The 20,118-nt window shown below is 43.9% G+C and overlaps 1 protein-coding gene across 2 annotated transcripts in view; it reads right to left on the reverse strand.

The window, feature by feature from the left end:
• Positions 1-11,214, reverse strand: part of CHN2 (chimerin 2) — a 268,716-nt gene extending 257,502 nt beyond the window's left edge. Inside the window, exon 1 of one of the 2 annotated variants that reach the window (XM_019726170.3) lies at positions 10,389-11,214. In XM_019726170.3, coding sequence (XP_019581729.2) covers positions 10,389-10,437 — 49 coding nt within the window. In that variant the 5' untranslated portion in view covers positions 10,438-11,214. The remainder of the gene's footprint in view (positions 1-10,388) is intronic. The other variant, XM_019726171.3, reaches the window with a different exon arrangement.
• Between the last annotated feature and the right edge of the window lie 8,904 nt (positions 11,215-20,118).

The raw sequence follows: 20,118 nt of genomic DNA on the forward strand, positions 1-20,118 counted from the left end.
CATCATTTCAACATATAGTCAACATAACATTTGTTAACTGTCCTTTGGTTTTGTACTAATCTTCCAACTCTGGTGTATCTTTTACCTGGCAGCACATCTCAATTCAGACTCGCCACGTGCCAAGGGCTACAGAGCCCACAGGGCTGCCATACTAGACAGAGCAGGCCTCGGTCTGGATCATCAGACCCTTATAGGTTGGTGCTGCAGCCCTCACACTCCAGTAGGTGCTACAGAAGATTTACCCACAAAACCATACTTCTTGCTTCCCGTTTACCTGCAGCCCCAACACTGATCTCTCGGAGTTATTCCTTGAAAGCAAAACGGTTTAAGAAAAAGTATATGTCTTTACATTATTCATGGGGGATTCTGTGAAATCATAAGGAAGTGCTAGGTTTTGTTTCCTTGAAGAAGCCAGTACTCAGCCAGCACTGAGGGTACAAAGGGCAATGATGGGGCACAATAAAATCCAGGGACTGACCCTCTGATTAGAAAAGAATCGCATAAGGTTATCACCCAAATGACTCTGTGATTCATACTGTCCTAAATTTATGATCTGAATTCTGACAGTAATGAGCAAACCGTACATGCTACGGTGCTCTGGCTATTACGGTTTCTGAGTCCAATGGCCTCCGCATCTATCCACCTCTTTCCTGACAGTGCTTGACATTTTCAAGATACCTTCCATCTTCCCAATTTTGGTTGCACTTGATCATGGTAACAGAAGTTCAAGAAGGAGGGCAGCTTCCTTTCCTTAGAAACTGTCATGTTCTTGCATCTTATTTGCATGTGTTTTTCCCCAATTAAATGTGCTGAGAATTCCAAAAGCTAACTTTATTTTCTCAAAACCAGTGCATTTGCTTTGCCCCATACATAGGCCTTTTGCAGAAGCAAAGTACTTCTAAGCCAACGGTTTGCCATTGGCCAAGTTGGTATAAAATCTCTTTTACATAACACAGCTTGGATAGGCCGCCAGCAACCTCAGTCCTCACATTCACAATTTTCCTATTTTCTTTAGGACGTTTTGGAAGAGATACAATGATATGATCCAAACTTGTTTTGGACATGGGCATTTTTTCTTCTCGGAGGGTGAAATTACAACTCCCCGGGGGGTTTGTTCCAAAAAGAAACAGGGTTGCCATTAGGGAGGCTGCAGACCATTTTTTATAAAGCTGGAATCCAACTTCAGGACTAAAAGAGTTGATAAACATCTTAACTCTCCCCAGGATCATCCTTCAGCTGTCATTCCAGTTTCCCTCAGTGAGGAAAAAGTTATTTTCATAAAAGAAGCCAATTTTCAAAATTAGTGAAATATAACCTAAGCAGGGCAAAGGAGTAAACACAGGATGGGAGGACATTCTATCCAAGTTTCCATCCTTAGCTTCTAATTTTACATTAGGAAAGTCCCTTAGAATGACTGGTGCTGTCCAACAGAATCTTCCACAGAAGGCTAGAAATGTCCTATTTCTGTGCGGTCTAATGTGGTAGCTACGAGCCACATGTGCTGTTGAGCACTTGAAACGTGCCTAGTGAACTGACAAACTGACATTTTCTTCTTTGATTTAAAATTAAATAGCTACACGTGGCTAGTGGTTACCATACTGGACAACACAGCTTAATACAGTTAGGGCAGACCCTAGGTCACTTAAACCTTTGTGTCTCTATTGGCACAACAGCCTAGAGATCTAAGGCCCATTGAAAATACAAAGCACTTTATGCCTTTATTTTCCCCGAAAATATTAAATAATTAAATAGAACAGCCTCTATGAAGCCAGACAGGAAAAACATCTGCAAGAAATTCTCTAAGGACAATGCTACTCTTTAGGATGAGACTGGAAGGGGAATGGAGAATTAGTGTCCTGAGTGCATGGCTGCTAGATGCCAGTCTCAGTTCCAGCTCCATCATCAACTAGCTGAACAGCACGGAACCTGGAGTTCCTCGGACTGTGATTCTCTGACTTCCGGGATGTTGGAATCTGCTCAACAACCTCCAAGGTTCTAAACCTACAATGAAATGTAAACTCAATCCAGCTTGGGAGAAAAATAATTCTCAGGTAGCAATTATTGCATGTGGTCTCCGTGAACTCCTGTAATTTCGGTTCCTCTACCTTTGTCACTTGAGATATGAGCTAACGAATACATAACCGGCCACCCGAGGACTCAGAATCTGGGAGTTTCCTCAGGTGATCACAAGACTTGATGTGCTCACCCAAAATGGAATGCTGGTGAAACCCCAGTGCAGGTAGTCCACTGAATGCAATGGACTACCATTCTTTTTTCCTCATTTTTTTTTCTTTCATTTAGAAAAATCTTAAGCCTTTAGCAAAGTGGCAAGAAAAGTACATTGAACAGCTATATAGTCTTCACCCAGCAGCAAGACTGTTCTTAAGTCCAGATACCTGCAAGTCTAGGAGTTCTCTCTGCAAAGTAATGACTGGGTAAGACTTCCCCGTTCATAATGTGGTGAGAATAAGTGTTAGTCCCACTGAGTGAGGAGGGTCTGAGTAACGACTGAGGGTAACCTAGTAAAACTACATCACCGTGTTTCCTCTGTTAACAATTTCAGCCTTCAAGTTTGACGTCAGAAACTTTTTAAACAGAGATAGAAAGTAACAAACCCCTTATGTTTCGAGAGGGAAAAGAATGGTCTTTGAAATCAGGAAGACTTTGTTCAAATCCAAGCCCTGTGCGCTCTCTGAACCTAGTTCTTTGTTTGCAGAATGGGGTATAATGTGTACCTCAGAGAAATGTTCTGAGAATTACATGAGATAATGTAAACAGAATGACACAGGAACAGCCATCCAGTACTGCTAGTTGGCTTTTATAGTTTATAAACATTTTCCCAAATAGTGCTTCAGGAATGACAACCCTGTGGCATAAATTCACCAGACATCGCTATTTCTGGTTTATAGCCAAGAGAACCGAGGCTCAGAGACATTATGGGAAGGAGAGAAGGATGGGAGGAAACGGATATCTAATGAGCAGATGCGATGGCCAGGTCTGCTGCAGGCTATGCTTCTATCACTTCTTTTAATACTCATATCAACTCCAGGACACAGTCTGTCACACCGCAGTTTGCAGTGAGGTATTTAAGACTCAGGGAGGCTAATTTTACCGAAGGCCACATAGCTAGCTAGTCGCAGGGCTTGGCTAAGTATCTGGTTTAAGTACCTATGTTAAGGGTTTAGGAGCCTTGGTTAAGGGGTCAAAGGCCCCGGTTATGGGCTTAAGGGCTCTGAGGGTGAAAGAGTCTTGGTTAAAGGTTCAAATGCTCTGGCTAAAGGTTTAAGTGTCCAGGTCTCCTGACTCCAAGTTCAGGACTCTTCCTATGACCTCTAATGAAGACCCAGAATGTGAGCTCTCTCACCAGCTCAAGGAAGCAGACTTTCTCACAATCTAGTTGATTCTCCCAGGCAGCTGGTATCTAGCCTGTCTTCATGAAAACATGCTCTTTCCCCAGCAGGCCCACCAAGGCAAGTGGTGACTGGCAGCCTGCACAATGTATAGGTGATACCTCAACTCCAGGAATCTAATCTCTGGAACCTCTGACCTGAGGTGATTACAACATTTTAAATAAGACTATGAATATTAGAGAATGTCTATGGGAACTCAGACTTGAGTGATTTAAAATAACACTTTAGGGGCAGCTGGTTAGCTCAGTTGGTTAGAGCACGATGCTTGTAACACCAGGGTTGCCGGTTCGATCCCCACATGGGCCAGTGTGAGCTGTGCCCTCCACAACTAGATTGGAACAGCTACTTGACTTGGAGCTGATGGGTCCTGGAAGAACACACTTAAAATAACTAAAAGTTTAAAAAAATAATAATACTTTGTACTGCTGAGGTTATATTGTGACTGGGCTGGGGTTGGGTTACTTTGACAGGCCACATTGTTGAAGCAAGGCCATGCTGAAGTCAGACCATGCTGTAAGGACTATATTAAAAAACAAGCCCTCACAAAGATGTTTGATTAATAATAAATAAGGAGAAAGCAGACTATTTGCACAAGCAGCTGGTGGATGGCTCTCCCTGGGTGCACAGCTGAAAAAGTTTTATCAATACTTGGCAATGCACACATGCCAGGTCTTCAGCCTCAGACCCCAGTGGACAGCCACATGAGTCCCTTGGCCAGCACATTCCTAACTGGGTTTTCCTCTAGCCATGGAGACTTTAAACAAACCTCTGCCTTTGCTAGTAACTTCGAGACACGTTAAGTGTGTTTTGTCACACCAACCAGCCTGCACCAGCTATACAGAAGTCCATCTTAACCCTCTGACCATAATCCACATGAAAAACACAATACTAGTTTCCTTTCCCACTCAGAAAATGGAAGGAGAAGCAAGCAGGAAGGTGCTTGGAGGATTTGGAAACTAGTGACAGTAAAGAAGACCAAATGTAGGATTCACGAAAACCATCTCTAAATAGAAATCTGACCAACACACACTAAGAGGTGAGAAAATCAAAAGGAAAAGGTGGAGGGGGGAGAGAGGGAAGGAGGAAGGAAGGAAAAGGAGGAGAGAGGAAGGAAGGGAGGAAAGAAAGAAAGAAAGCCATTCATTTTGAAAATTAAATGACCTATTTTAGGAGCCATGAGATGCAAATACATTTATCATAAATGATTGGCAGGTGATAGATGGGTACTATTAATCATATGCCCGTCACTAGGTCCATTTCTCTCTGTCTCTAACTATCTTGGCAGGTATCTCGATCTTCTGGCAAAAAACTGTTTTCCAAAACATACCAATGTATAGGTTTTCCAAACCCAATGTCCGGTTATTTTCACCATTGTGCAAAGACAGGAGACCCTGCAGAGCAGCAGACGGCCCTCAGCAGGTCTGACACTGGGGCCAACCCCCAGGTGGCAGCTCAGAGAACACACTGTCCAGTTAAGCCCTACACAGACTGGCCTCGGAAAATACCTGGTGTTTGCGTTGAACAAATGGCAGCACCATTCAAAACACTTCGTAGGGTTAGTGGGAGGGGGGTAAGCTGGCACTTTAGCAAAAGCACACAACTCAGTGGGCCCTTGTTAAACACTGAAAACATGCAGTCATGCTTAAGAGAGCCTCCTTTTCTCTCAGATGCTGTATCCCTGGGTTCGTCTGTGTTACCACAAATGGACAATGAAAATCTACTCGTAAGTTGAAATGAGATGTGGAAAGGTCACCAGAAAACAGCAGGGAACAACACTCTACATCTGAGGGAACGGTTCTCTCAGGGGGTTCATTTGAGCTTTGTGATTTTTAAACAGATTTTTATTAAAAACGTAGCTAACATACATTATATTAGTTTCAGGTGTACAGCACAGTTATCCAACATTTATAGACCTAAAGAAGTGACCACCATGGTAAGTCCAGCAACCACCTGACACTGTACAGCTTTGTGGGTTTTTTTATTTGCTATCTTTTTTAAATTGCAACTTTCTTTCTTTTTTTGTAATTTAAGATAACAAGGGTAATCAAATTATCCAGCCACTCTAGGTGATTATGAAATTAAATTATCAACAATTATCACTAAAACAAAGGTAAAGAAATTGCTTTTTCTCATAATTGAGTATTTCTGAAGTATCCAAGTGTCCAAAAGAAGACTTCTCATCGCGAATGTCTGTTTCAACAAAGACACCCTGCTTTGTAGTGTTAGACTCATGGAGTTTCTAATTACACATATGTAAGTCTTGGCAGCATTGTTATCGTTCAGTTTTACCTCCCGCATCGAGGAAGATGAAAGATTTGTATATGTCACCGGTTGTGGTCCTCCAATAATGAGTAATGAAAATTCTTATTTATCACCTCTGGGATCACCACCCGTGTGACAGTATAAGATAGCATTACAGTTGCCCTCCGTCCCCACAGCCATGGATGCAGAGCGCTTACTAGAGCATCCTTGGACTTTGGAACCCACCCCTGGTGGGTGGGGGGTCCTGGAACCAATCCTCCTCAGATATCAAGAGATGACTATATTTACCCACCCCACACTACCCTTGCATAGAATCTGACGAAAGAATTCCCTCAGTTCATTCAGGAATGTTCTTTTCCCAATTAAGGTTTGATGACTCTGTAGCTAATACAGATTTTTTAGCTAATACTGATTTTCACCTTTTTCCATTTGCATTTTAATTTTAAAAGTCTATGTTGATCTCATTTCTATAATTACAGTGTGTTTATCTTCTCAAAATCTTAACAACTTCGTAACCAGGGGTCCCTTTAATATTTAATTTTTTACTTAGTTCAGTTACTGAAAAACATCTCACAGTTTCTTTGTTTATTACCTGAGTTGATTTTTTTTCTTTTCTCTGTGAAATTTTCTATGTGGCAATCACATTACTACAAGCAAAAAGTTCTTATTTCAATTATAAAAGCCAATATAATCCATGATTATTAACTGTTTTGCAAATCAACCATTGTTTATTTCAGAATATAATCAAGTACCACAAGCTAGATTAAATGCTTAAGATAGGGATTTTTTTTCTATTTAAAATAATAATAAAGGTAATCAAACCTTCCTGCCAATCGAGATGATTGTGAAATTTAATTACCAGCAGTTATCATTAAAACAAAGGCAAAGCAATTTCTCTTACACATAATTGAATATTTGAGAAGAAAATTCCTGAAGAGTTCTCAGAAAATGTATTTAAAAATGAATGTTAACCTGGTTGTTTCATTTGTTATGCCTCAGTTGGTAATATAGGATAAATGACACACGTGGGTGATACGGCTGAACAACAGCAGGTACGAACATATTCTCAGGTAACTTTGGGCTTAATACTGAGTAAATTAGTAGCTCTTTACTCCTTGTGCAAATACAACCAAACCTAAATGTCCCAAAGCTATCCCTCTAAGAGAGGTTTAACCCAGGTTACACGAGTTCACCGCTCCATGGACACTATAAAATCGACTCAGTTTTCAGTGCTCAATTGCCCAAATATGTCCTAAGGCATCTAGAGCTGTGCCAGCAAAGCCACTGCTACCTGCACAGAAAGAAAGCCGCCTGCACCAGCAGAAGCAGTAAGTGAGTCGGCAGCTCTGTGCACGACGCTGCTTATGAGCCTATAACAGGAGTGTCCAAACTTTTTTCAATGTTTTTCACCAAGGGCCATATGCGGTAAAATACACAAACAGCCGGGGCCACACACTCGAGGTGAAGTACATATTGCCTCACCTGGTTTATTTAAGTAAACTAAATATATTTTTGGAATTTGCTGCGGGCCAATAAAACATGGATCGCGGGCCGCAGTTTGGACACCCCTGGCCTAGAAGCATAACAGTGCAGAGAAGAGGAACCACCGAGAAAAAGGATCAATAGCCCTAAGAAAGGAAGTTGAAAACTAGGTCATGAACTTCATCTCCAAGCCTCTGCCTACATTCTTGCCCCTTCCTGAAATGCCTTTCCCTCTCTGCTTTCTGGAAAACTCTTACTCATCCTTCAAGGCCCAATTCACAGGTCACTTCCACTGCCCACTCTAAATTAAGGTTGTCCTCTCTTCCTTGCACTCTCCTCCGCATATGGCATTTTATCTTCTGGAATACAGATTGATATTTGCTTGTCCATCTCTGCTGCTGGATGGTGAGAGAAAGCATCTTGAGTCACCGTTCTGTTCCAAATACTTGGGACCTTGCCTGAAACCTAAAAGACACTTAATAAATGCTTGTTTAATGGAGCCCCAACCTCCAGGTCAAATTTAACATGCAAAGTAAAAGGCAGATTTTATGTGTGTTTGACTTATTTCTGCACCTAAAAGTCTGAGCCATTGACTGCCATTTTCTTCATTCCTCCAAGAAGCAAAATTCATTCACACCAAGCACTTCTTAAGTGCCACACTCTGTGTGCTAAATGCTCTCCATACGTTATCTCTTTTAATCCCCTAACATTCCTATGAAGCAGTTCCTATTAATAGCATTCGCCTACATTTACAGATGAGGAAATTGAGACAGAGAAGTTTACTCAGCTCAAGTTTCCTAACTCATCAGTGATGGAACCAGAACTCAAGGACAACAAGCCCAGGACCTCAGAGCTAGAAGGAACCCCAAAATTATCTTCCTCACTTAACCTCTTTGAAGCAGAGGCTTATATGGCTTACTGCCTGGCCCACAGCAGCCCCTCCAAAATGGTGATTTAATGATTGATGGAGTGCCCTAATTTCTGAGATTCTGACCTTTGGCTGGGAGTACCCAGCTGCCACCACAAACAGGCTCTATTCTTTCCTCCCCAACACCTCTCACAGGTGTGAATTGCTTATGTCACCTGAATTATTCATGAACCACGCCATGGAGAGTGTGCTTAAAAAGAGAACGGCGGTTCTCCTTATTTTTCAAGACAAAGTGCCTGATTAACTGGTGAATCAGACAACATCAGCTCATGGCCCAGGTTGATTCACCCCAAATAATATATCCATGCCCACTTTTTGAACTTCAGCTTTCACGTAATTTCCCAGTTTCCATTAGGATTTAAAATAGTGGTAACTCAGCAGGAAAAAGAACCATCATACATAGCTTTAGCCCATCTGCAACGCAATTACCACTATCTAAAGCTTATGCTCCGCTGCTGCTTCAAACCCATGTAGTCTTCCTAAGGCTGAGTTAGGTTTTTCGAGGAGGTTGCTTAAGCTACATGAAGACTTGAAAATTCAGATGCCACAGCATCTGTCACTTACATCATCAGTAAATCATGTGAAACTACTTCCGTCTTGCCCTTTTTCCATGCTTCTTTCCCTAAGCCACTTCTCTCCCCCCACGAGTTGATTTTTCTAGTGGGAAGTTTTCTGAGAGGGAAAACCATATGCTAATCATGAGCCAACATCACTATTTTAAATTCAATGTTAGTCAACCAAAATGAATTGAGAAGCAGCAGCAGTGGTTTGGGGTACTAAAAATAAGCTGTAGCATTTGCTGAGTTCTCAGAATTAAAACCACAGGCGGCCAACTTGTTGCTACTCTTAATAAGATATGACTGTTCTGTCCCATTGGCTGCTACTACGAGAAACTGGAACTATAACATACACCTAACAACACTGTGCTGTTGATCAGCTGACCGTGATCAAGAAAGGAAGTGCCATTTCCCTGGAACTAAACCTGCCAAAGAAAGATAACAGATGGCTTTCAAGTGATCACTTTTGCCACATCCCAGCTACACCTTAGTCAAATTCACCTTGCGTTTATGAACTAGTCACACGTCTATAGATATGGTTCCTTCATGTCTGGCTTGCTGTCCAGTGCCTCCAACGTTTCTTCCTTTGAGTTTAATTTTTGGGTAATAATAAGAACACACACTAGGAATACAGTATTAATATGCTGAGCATTTCCATGAGGACTTCAAGAACTTCTTGAACCCTGAATACTGTACACTACACTAAATGTCTTATCAGCGACCCCTTTAGGGTTTGTCATTCAAGTTTTCAGTGACCTGAGAGGTAGAAAAATTCTACCTAATGCATCATTCTGATTAGAAACCTGTCATACTCAGAAACCAGTTGGTCTGCTTCTATTGATTCCTACTCCTTCAGATTCATTAGCAATTTTTTTCCTCTTCAATTAGACCTGCTGATCAACCATAGAAAAGCTGAAAGAAGTCCTCCCTTTTCTCAGCCGCACTTGAAAAAAAAAAAATGTATGCCTGGAAAGTAAAATTACAGAGCGTATTCCAAGAGGCCACACAGGAAAATCAATCTCTCTCTCCCTCTCTTGCGTGTTCTCTCTCTCTCTCTCTCTCTCTCTCTCTCTCTCTCTCTCTCTCTCTCTCTCTCTCTCTCTCACACACACACACACACACACACACACACCACCACATACCCAGGTAAATTGTCAGAGGCTGGGCTCAGACCTCCTGTTCCTAGCTCACTTCAATCAGGACCAGAAAGACACAATCCTTCCATACTTCTATCTCAAACCCATGCCCCAAGCATGTGTCTCCACGGAGCTAATTTCTGAAACAAACAAAGAAAATCAAGTCTGGGAGGAGAGAGGGTTTTGCTCCCCTCTGCCTTGAATTCGGGCATCCGGCTTAGTGGGCACCGCACTGCAAGCGGGTCCAGAGCCCGGCGTCACCCTAACCTTCCCTAGTCCGCCAGCTCCGGTTCCAGCTGTGCCTGCAAGTGCGAGCCTGCCCGGCTCCTTTCGCTTCGCTTTTGCTGCTCCCCAAGTCCCCAGAACACTGGCGTCCGCACACTAAGGGTGCCACCGCTCTTCCCGCTCCTGCGCTGTCAGATGTCAGGCACAGGGGTGCAGTGGGCACCAAGGGTGCTGGCAAACCAAACAAGTGTCACACCGGATGCCTGGCCTCACTGCTAGAGAGGGGGCAGGACGGCCACAGGTAGACGCTACCCATCCCAGGATGCGGGGCGAGGGCAGAGGGCGAGACCCCCAGCCCGGCAGCCACACGCGACAAGCGGCAGCTCACCCGAGGACACAGATGAGCCGGACAGGCTGGAGTTGCTGGACGCTGCCATCTCCGTGCACCCCGCGTCGCTGCTCGCTCAGCCCCGGTACGCACGCAGCCGCCGCTGCCCTCGCCCGGCCGTCTGCAGCCGCCGCGGTCCCCAGCCCATGGCAAAGTCCTGGGTACGCACAGAAAGCACCAGCCTCTGGACTCTGCCTGCACTTCCTGCTCCACCAGATGACGCGCTGCTGCCGCCGCTATTTATTTGTGGTTTCTGTCCCTCTCCGTGCCTTTGCACGCTTTTCTCCGGGTGTCTGGGGTAGGAGGTGGGAGCTGAGGGAGGCTGAGGGGCGGCCAGAGAGGACCGATCGTAGCTCCAGCCCCCCCAGCCCCGGTTCGCACTCCTCCGCGCAAGGCTGTGACCTGGGCACCCGGGCGGCCCCGCTCCGCCCCGCCTGCTCCCCGCACTCTGGGCTCCCGCCTTCCCAGCGGCACTTCGAGCAGCCCGGGCAAAGGCGGCGGGAGACAGACAGACAGAGCGACCTCCCCCTTTTCCCTCCGCCCCAACTCCGCTCGGCGCACACAAAGGAAGAAGAGGAGACGCGGGAGCTCCGGGGCTGGTTCAGCTGCCTTGGGCTTGACAGCTCCTGCGTCTGGGGCTGAAGGGGGAAGCTATGGACCGAAGGGCAGGGAGACAGTGGACCAAGGAGAGGGGGCCCGGGGTGCTGGGGAGGCCGCCGGGGGGCGCGGGGCGAGCACGGCTGCCGTGCGCAGCGCAGCTCCAAGGGTTTGAAGGCGACCGGGAGTGGGGAGTGGGGGAAGGTGGCAGGGCTCCGGACGCCCAGCCAGACTAAGGAGCAGTGAGACAGCCCGGGTGGGATCCTGAGGGCGAAGGCGGAGTCACTAAGGACACGTTGTTAGGTAGAAGGGGACCTGGGATGCTGTGACCAGAGAGGCTGTGGAGTGCTTCTTCCACTCCCCTCCAAATTGTCCTTTGTTGCTCTGGAGCTGATGGTCCCAGCCCCACAAGAGGGTGAGTTTCCCAAAATACCTTCAAAACACCCAGCAAGCCCATCCAGCTGCACTTAAGTACCCCAGCCACGGACCGTGCCCAACGGGACCACCAGGCTTTTAAGGTTGGCCGTCAAAGAAATAAACATTCGAAATATGTCATCTGGCCCACACAAAGCCGGGTGTCAAAGAGAAAGAGGTTCTCCAACTGCCTCTTGCAAAGGATCCTCACAAAAGACATCAGACTGACAGCATGTCTGGCTGTGCCCTTTCGGGATAAGGAACGGCATAGGTGTGTGAGAGAAAGCCACTGGAGCACAAGGTGTGTCTCTTCCCCCTGCATTTAAACCTAAATTAATTTCACTGGAAGGAAATATCATGCAGATTTTTTTTTAAAGTCTATTTCACGCTCCCAGCAGGGTAATCGGTTCTTTGAATCCTGAAGCAACAGAAAACTGTGAAATCTGAACAGAAATTGTTAGATCAAAGGCAAAAGCAAACATTAAAGGAATGAAAGTGCTCTCATTATGTAGCCAAGTGGAAAGTGTTCACATTGGGGAAGTTCAAATTTTAAAAATGTGGTTAAAAGGACACAGTTTAAAAATTATCAGGAGTGACACAGGCACCGCAGCCAGTCCTCGGGGGGTCCACACCAACAAAGCACCTAACACACAGTGAATAATAAATGCTGAAGAATCACAATATTGTACCCACGTCACACTTTGTAGTCGATTTAAACTATTTTTTAAAAATTCCCTCCAGGATACCATCCCCGTGGGTCTTCCCCAAAAGGCTCATTTTTTAAAAAATGCAGCTTGGTGACTAGTTGATGGCTCACGAGCACTCTTCAGCCCCGCTGGACTGAGTTTTCCTGACTTTCCCCTATCAGAACTTGAAACATCCCCACCGGGTATAAAAAGACCCAAGCACGCTTACCCACCCACCAATTTTCTTCTTTTAGTGCAACAGAGCCTTGGGGCAGCTTGATTGGAGCCATCCAGGGGCCTGTGGCTCAGCACAACCTTGCCTTCTGTATCAGAATGGGACTTCCTGTTTTCCAAGAGTTCTGATCAAAGGCAACACCTACTTGTTTGACAAGTAATCTATGTATCCCGCCAGATCTTTAGATGCACTACTATCGGACTTGGCTATGTCACCTAGTTGTCATCACCTGGGCTTTGAAGACGACAACATCTGGCTGGGTTCAAACTCTGGTTCTGCCACTTATTGGCTACATGACCTTGAGCGAATTGCTTTCACACACTGAGCCTTAGTTTCTCCACGTGCAACCAAAGTCCTGCTAACATAGGGTGTTGTGAAGATTAAATGAGATGCTACGTGCAAAGCCACGGCGTACCTGACGTAAAGTTCAGACTCTGTAAGGGATTGTCAATTGTTCACTTAAAAGATCAAATCTACAATGTGAACAATTTTTGCTTTCCCATTGCCTCTGGAGGTAACTAATCAGCAGTGACTTGTTCCACAAGGGAAATGTCTAATCTTTGGCCCAAGGTTAATAGCTTTCTTGTCCCAAACTGAGCAACAGGTTTCATTCCTTATCTCAGAAGTCTCACAAAGGGATATCAAAGTCTCTTTCTGCAATTTGAATAATATTTACCTTCACAGAGCTTTATGGTCCTTGGTTAGACAAAGTAAATCATGGCCCTATGAAGATTATTTTGATTACCCCAAATTGACAGATGAAGGGACCGAGGGGTACTGGCTGTGGAGGCACCACTCCAGGGCACCCTGTACTCTACAGAAGCAGAATAAGAGAGAGCCTAATTTTTTCCCACTGGGTCCACAGGCCAGAAGAAGGATACAAAAACAAACATACTTGCTGAGTGGAAACGGGATGACTGGGAAGGCTGAGTTGGTTGGTAGGAGGTGGATGGTAGCTCTGAAACCCATTACTGTGAAAAACACATGAAAAGCTCCAGGTTCAGAACTAAACTCTGAAAGCCGATCAGTAATTTGGATTGTGAATGCTACAACCAAGGGAGAAAACGTAGCAGGCGTGAAGGTTGCCTATCATTTTTCTTAGATCCAGAGGCCTAAAGTTCCTGCTATTCCTTGCACATGCTTACAATCAGAAAATGAGCAGGAGGTGGCTGAAAAAAGATGCTAATCCCCTCCTCAGGAGGCTCAGGGACCTGCTTGTGGAACTTCCAGAGCATTTCTCCAAATGAAACAATAAGAAAATTAGTTTAAGTATTTTATTCAATCGTGCCCGGCACTGATTCTGGGTCACGTCTATTTACCAGTAGAAAAGGGAATATGGGGGCTACCAAGATCTTAGGTCAGTTTGACAAGGAGGATTTAAAAAAAAAAAATTATATATTTTTTGACATTTCTACCTTCTTCCTTCGAATATGAAAAGACTTACAGGACAAAAGAAGTTGTGTTGATAATTTGGCCTACTTAGGAGTAAAAATTGCTGTTTTACCTTGGCTTTCATGCTAATTGAACATTTAAAGCCTTCCCACATTTCATTCCCAAACATATTTCCCATTCTCCCCTTCACAAATGCAACCCCTTCTCACGGTGCCCATCCCACCTGGGGCTGGCAGCACCAGCCTTTCCCCACGTCCTCTCTACTGGGCATCTTCCATATCGTGAAGGGTCAAGTGCAATGCACCTTCCTGGAGCGTCTTCCCTGACGGCCAAGCCAGAAGCCAGCTGTCCTGTTTGATTTCCTCTAGTCCTTTCTCTGTACCTCCCAACTGGCAGATGCTCTGTCTTAATGGTAACTTTGGAACATATTTTATCTCCCTGCTCCATTAAAAGCTTCCAGAACACAGGACCCTGTCTGTCCAGCCTTTGAATTCCGTACCACGATTTGCACACGATAGGTGCTCAGTAGATAGCTGTTGTAAAGCAAGTAAACCAAGGAATACATGACTCCATAAATGGTCAAGGACACCCATGACATGTCACACCAGTAGCTGTGACCACCGAGCAACAAGAGGATGAGTAACACATCTGGAGCACAGAAAGAAGTTGGTGTGTGTGTCACGACACTCTTGCTGGGAACAAGAAACACTGAAATGGTGAAAACCTAAGAATAAAACTTTGATGGAATAAATGTTTGCAGTCCCCACCCCCATCCCTGGCTGTTACAACTCATGTAATTTATTGTTTACAGAGTAGCTCTTATGTTACTGTAATTTGTTTATTTTTGTTTTACTGTTCCTTTGAAGTTTAAAGGCAGACATGAAAACACCGCAGGGTGAATGTGGCTGCCATGGTTGGTGCTCGGCTCCCACGTTTCTGGCATCCTGGGGTGTTTGTGAAGGTCATTCCTGTTCTCGGTGCTAAACACAGAATGAAACATTCCTTACTTTCAACATTAATCCAGTGGCCTGCATTCACGGGAGACCAGTGGGGCTATCTGTCAACTCGCTCTAAATATTTTATGGCAAATACTCTACGCTGAAAATTGGTCTTTTTGGCCATCAATTTCTCAACATCGATACCCTCTTTGTGGTAGTGAGAAATATCCCCCTTTGTAGTTTAAGCCCTGCTTCTAAATACAAAGCTCCCTAGTCCTGTTAAAGAGAAAACGTTGGCTCCTGGGGTAATGTCAGGCATAACTAGAGGTGGAAGCTGAGACACCTTCCATTTCTCTAGAAGAGACACCCAGGGTGAGGTACCCCAGCAGGCAGCTCCGACGCTGCGGGGAGCAGGCCTGCCTCTGAACAAAAGCAGTCCACACCTGGGGTGCAGACAAAGGGAGGCCGCCTCCGCTACCCAATTCGCAGTTCACAATCGCCTGCTGCTGGGGCCCCCTAGTGGCGACATATGCAGCAAGCACAGGTGTTCCTGAATCTCTTCACTGAAGTAGGAAGGGGCCTGCCAGGGGTATCGCCCTGAGTTTCCTATTTGGCCACTTAACATGCGAGGGTCAGATACCGACATGTGCACACTTGTGCCACGCTGTCAGCTAGAGAGAGATGAGAGAGAGAGAGAGAGGGCGTTTCATTCTTTTTGAAGAAAATCAGAGTTCAGAGACTTAGGGTAGACTAGAAATTCACTGACTATGCTTTCTTAGGCATATTGCATCTTCTGGCTTTGTTCCCTGGCATTTTAGATTTAAAATCTTCTGCCTTCAATGTTGTAAGAGAAATCTAGGATAAACCGAAGTGAAGAGAGTTCTAAGTCTGCTCTGAGGGAAAGTGTGCAGTGAGTTTGTTTATCATGTCTTCTGGAGTATGGCTTTATGCTCTTTTACTATCAAAATTTGCTTTCACATCAGTAGCCAACGGATTCTCTGTTTTTTATTCATGTATGCATTCATGAATTCACTCTGTAATGTTTACTGAGCACTATGTATCAGGAAGTTTGCTGGGTCCTGGGGAAAAAGATATGAGGAAACTATATCCTCGTCCTGGGCATCCTACAGTATGATCCCCTCCACCCTCCCCGGGACATTTACATTTCAGCTGGGACAAGGGACAGAAATGATCTCTAACTGGAAATTACAGGCAGGTATTATCCATGTGTCAACTTTCTTTCAGCAGATTTTTTTAAAACAAAACCTCAAAAAAATCAAGCCTCAAGGTCTATTTCCAGACAACTGGCATTTTCTCATCCACAGTTTGTCAGCTCAGGGAACCAAGCACATACTGTAAAGGTTCTGTGCCCTCATCCCCAGAAAAAGTCGTGAATCGATATTTTTATTTCTTTGCCTGTGACAGCTATAGAGTCAACAGCAAAACAGGAAAAACCTTTTCCATTTTTTTAAGGAGGGAAGGTAAATGAGCATTAGGGGAAAGCTAACAGGCATAATATCTGGGCCCATCTTCTGATATTAAAATATGTTTTTGCCTTTTAAAAATATTCTAATTTGTTTGTAAAACAAGGCATGAAGAAGTGATTGCAAAACGGTTTAATGTGTATCTATGGAGTCAGACAGATGTGATTCGTTTCTAGTGTATCATTTTCTTAGCTGTGTGACCTTGAACAAGTTAGTTAATCTTAGTTTCCTGATCTTTAAAATGGGATTGCTAATACTTACTTCACAGCGTCTGTGAGGATCAAAGTAATAGATGTGATATGGCATCTACTGCACAGAAGCCCAGTTAGTAGTTCTGGGTGTCGGTTCTTTAGAGCAAAGCATAGTATGCTTATTCCTACTTTTCCAGAGTCGTCTTTCAGAATAATGATCTGATGCAAAAAGAATTTTTATCTCTACCTACCACCCCTACGTTACAGCATCTATATGAGAGCATCTTAAGACATATGAGAGAGGCCTGCACTTTCGAGATAAATCCAAGTTCAAATTCTGATTCTGCTGCATACGATCTGGTGACCTTGTACAAGGAACTTAACACATTTTTTGTGGGAAACGAGTAAACGCGTCATATCGCCTCTAGTTGGAACCGGCAAAAATTTTGCAAAGTAAATAAATACAGACCTCTTTTTAAACTAAAACACTGAAAGTCTCATAGAAAAATATCAAATAGATCGAAAGATATGAATATTTTACGGAAAGTTTAATTTTGGCGAGAAAATGTCAAAAAAGCCCCGCGTTACGACGCGATTTGGCGGGAAAAATGCCCCCTTACAAAGTGTTAACTTTTTATCATTCTCCATCTCCTTAACACAGAGATAACAACACCTCATCTTTATATAAAATAAAATGGTGCTAGTGTATTCAAGCACTTTGTACCTATAGCAGTTCCTGGGGTGAAAGTGGATGTTGCTATGGGGAGAATGTTTTAGAACTTCGGGGGAGTCGCGTGTGGAACATGAAAAGTACACTCAGGTTCTCTCTCTCTCTGTCACTCTGTCACTCACTCACACACACACACACACACACACACACACACACACACACGATAGTAATACCATTAGGACATTTACCCCCGCCTCCGTGAATAAAAATCCTGGTAAAATCTGAAAGTAGGGTGTAGTGAAAGAGTAAAGGCATCTCTCTGCCAAGTGTGGCCCTTACAAGACAAAGGGGAGAAAAACATTTCATGATGATTTCTGCCATTACTTTTATTACCACTCTCAGCACATTCTCTGCCACGAGTGACGTAGAAACAGCACCTTCCATATAATAGTCATTTACTGTGCTTGGCAGTCTGTATATACTCGTATATTCACAATAGTCCTGAAGTGAGAACCATGAGGTCCATTTTATACTTAGTAAAACAGACCAGAAAACTCATGTTACATCTTCATCAAAATGCATGACCACCCTAGCAATTGGTATTGTCATCCGCACTGTATTTGCTTAAGAAACCACAAATGAGAGTAAATAATTTATCAAGGTCACAAGCATCGATGTGCACCCAGCTTTGACTGATTCTTCTCAAAACACGATAAAAGAACATTGACTGAAGCTTCTTTCTGCTTCTTTGGTAAATATTTTCCTGTTTGAGCCTTTAGTTGGGTGAGAAATGAAGTCTTTCTAATACTTTACATGTTTTTCCATTTGGACCTAGACGGATATTATCATTTTCCTTGCCTAACACATACTCCTTTGTGCAGGACAGGCTCTGGAGAGCGCACAAGACTTGTGGCCCATGTCTAAGGACCTGGGCAGGTGCAGGCATAGTGTTAGGGAGACCAAGATGGCATGTGCCCAAGTGAGGGGCTTTCAAGGAACCAACAATGCTCCTGCTCAAAAACTCCATCCTCTCCAGCTCCCAGATACTGGAAGCTCCATAACTAGAACTCTCACTTCTTTGATTTAATCATACGGTGCTGTGAACACCTGTTAGAATTCAAACACCTCTGGGGGACCGCAGGCATTAAACCAAGTAACTGTTTTCATCTGAGTGAGTTTCCCTCTCTCCAAATCTGATTTTAATTTCAAGGGGAAGTCCAATTCATAGGACAGGATTATGCGGCCTTTAACGTGTCTCCAGATTTCCTGGGAGTCTTGTTAAAACAGATTCAGACATCGGCCAGTGTGGGGCAGGCCCCAGCTCTACATTTCTAACAAGCTCCCAGGTGACACCGATGGTGCATCACCATACTTTGTAGTAACAAGTGTCCTAGGGCAGTGGTTTGCAACCCTGGCTGCACATTACAATCCCCCAAAGGCTTTTAGAAATCCCCATGCCCAGATTGCATCCTAGCGCAATCAAATCTCCGTGGGTGGGAACTAAACATCAGTATTTTTTAAAACTACCAAGTGACTTCAATGTGCTACTAAAGTTTGGAACCATTGATGGGAAAAATGGGATTTAGAGAAGAGATGATACTGTCGAAGGAGTCAACTGGGAATGGTGAGGCCTCGTGTCGCCCCATGGTTTTGTCAGGACTGTCTCTGCTCATGAAGGAAGGAGAGAGAATCAAATTCTTGTGAAGACCTTTTATAAGACTATGTGACCACAGCCCCTGCAATGTGAGGAAACAGAATATAATCTAACCTTGAGACAAAAAATTTTCAATCAGCATGGGGGCGGTTCTTCTTCAAATTTTAGTCCACATTACGATTTGTAGAGCACACTTCATGATGAACACGCAAAAACAATACGCACTTTTAGGGCCCCTCCCAAAAGAGCAGCCAGCTGTCTGGAAGGCAGACTTTTTCAGCAAATCCACTCTATCATTTCTCAATCAGAAAGAAGATTAGAAATGGGATTTTCAGCTCAGATGGGGTCGGAGGGTGATGTTTATGCCAGAGATATACTTCACGCCACAGCTACAAAAATTGCTTTGAGGAAAGAAAACCCTCAACTTCTTTTTTTTCTCTCTCAACGTCTTAGGTGTTATGAATATATGAAAATGAAACCTCCGCTTGGAGAAAAAGAGGTACCATGTTTCCCCAAAAATAAGACCTAGCTGGACCATCAGCTCTAATGCATCTTTTAGAGCAAAAATTAATATAAGACCCGGTCTTATATAATATTATATCATATCATACCCAGTTTTATAGTAAAATAAAACCAGGTCTTATATTAATTTTTGCTCCAAAAGATGCATTAGAGCTGATGGTCCAGTTAGGTCTTATTTTCGGGGAAACACCTTAGTATCATAGGTGAAAGCACCTGTTTTCTATTCCAATGGTGGTAGAGCAGAGAGACAAAAAGTAGTTTAGCTGACTCTTACACCCAAAGAATTTATCCTCATCTACATACACTCCCATTCCGCAGGGTTGACACTGAAAAGGTGGCAAGTTAAATCAATCAAAATGTTTACAGCAGTTAATTCAGGTATGATGGTTAATCTTACATGTCAACTTGACTTGGCCATGGATGCCATTTAGTGAAACATCATTATGGGTGTTTCTGGGAGGGTGTGAACATTTAAATCAGCAGAAAGAGTAAAGCAGACTGTCCTCCCTAATGTGGGTAGGGGACGTCCCGTTCAATCATTGAATGCCTGACTAGAACAAAAAAACTGGGCCTCCCTTTCGTTAAGAGAGGATTCTTCCTGACAGCCATCAGACTGGGACATCAGCTATTTTCCCACCTTTGGACTTGAACTGAAACATCAGCCTTTGGACTGAAAATAAACCATCAGCTATCCTAGGTCTCTAGCTCTCTGACTTACACTGCAGATTTGGGACTCAGCAGCTTCCAGAGCATAATCCTCCATCTATAAAGACCTGGCATGAGCCAATACATATTGGCAAAAATATGAAGTGTGTGTGTGTGTGTGTGTGTGTGTGTGTATAAAATCTATTGGTTCTGTTTCTCTGGAAAACTATACCCAATAATACGTAGGCATTTTTTTCTCCTTTTGTATGCCTCCAGATTGTCTAATTTTTCTATAATAACCA

This window comes from Rhinolophus sinicus, chromosome 4 (genome assembly GCF_057876585.1).
Source record: "Rhinolophus sinicus isolate RSI-liver-muscle chromosome 4, RSI-T2T, whole genome shotgun sequence".
NCBI lineage: Eukaryota > Metazoa > Chordata > Mammalia > Chiroptera > Rhinolophidae > Rhinolophus > Rhinolophus sinicus.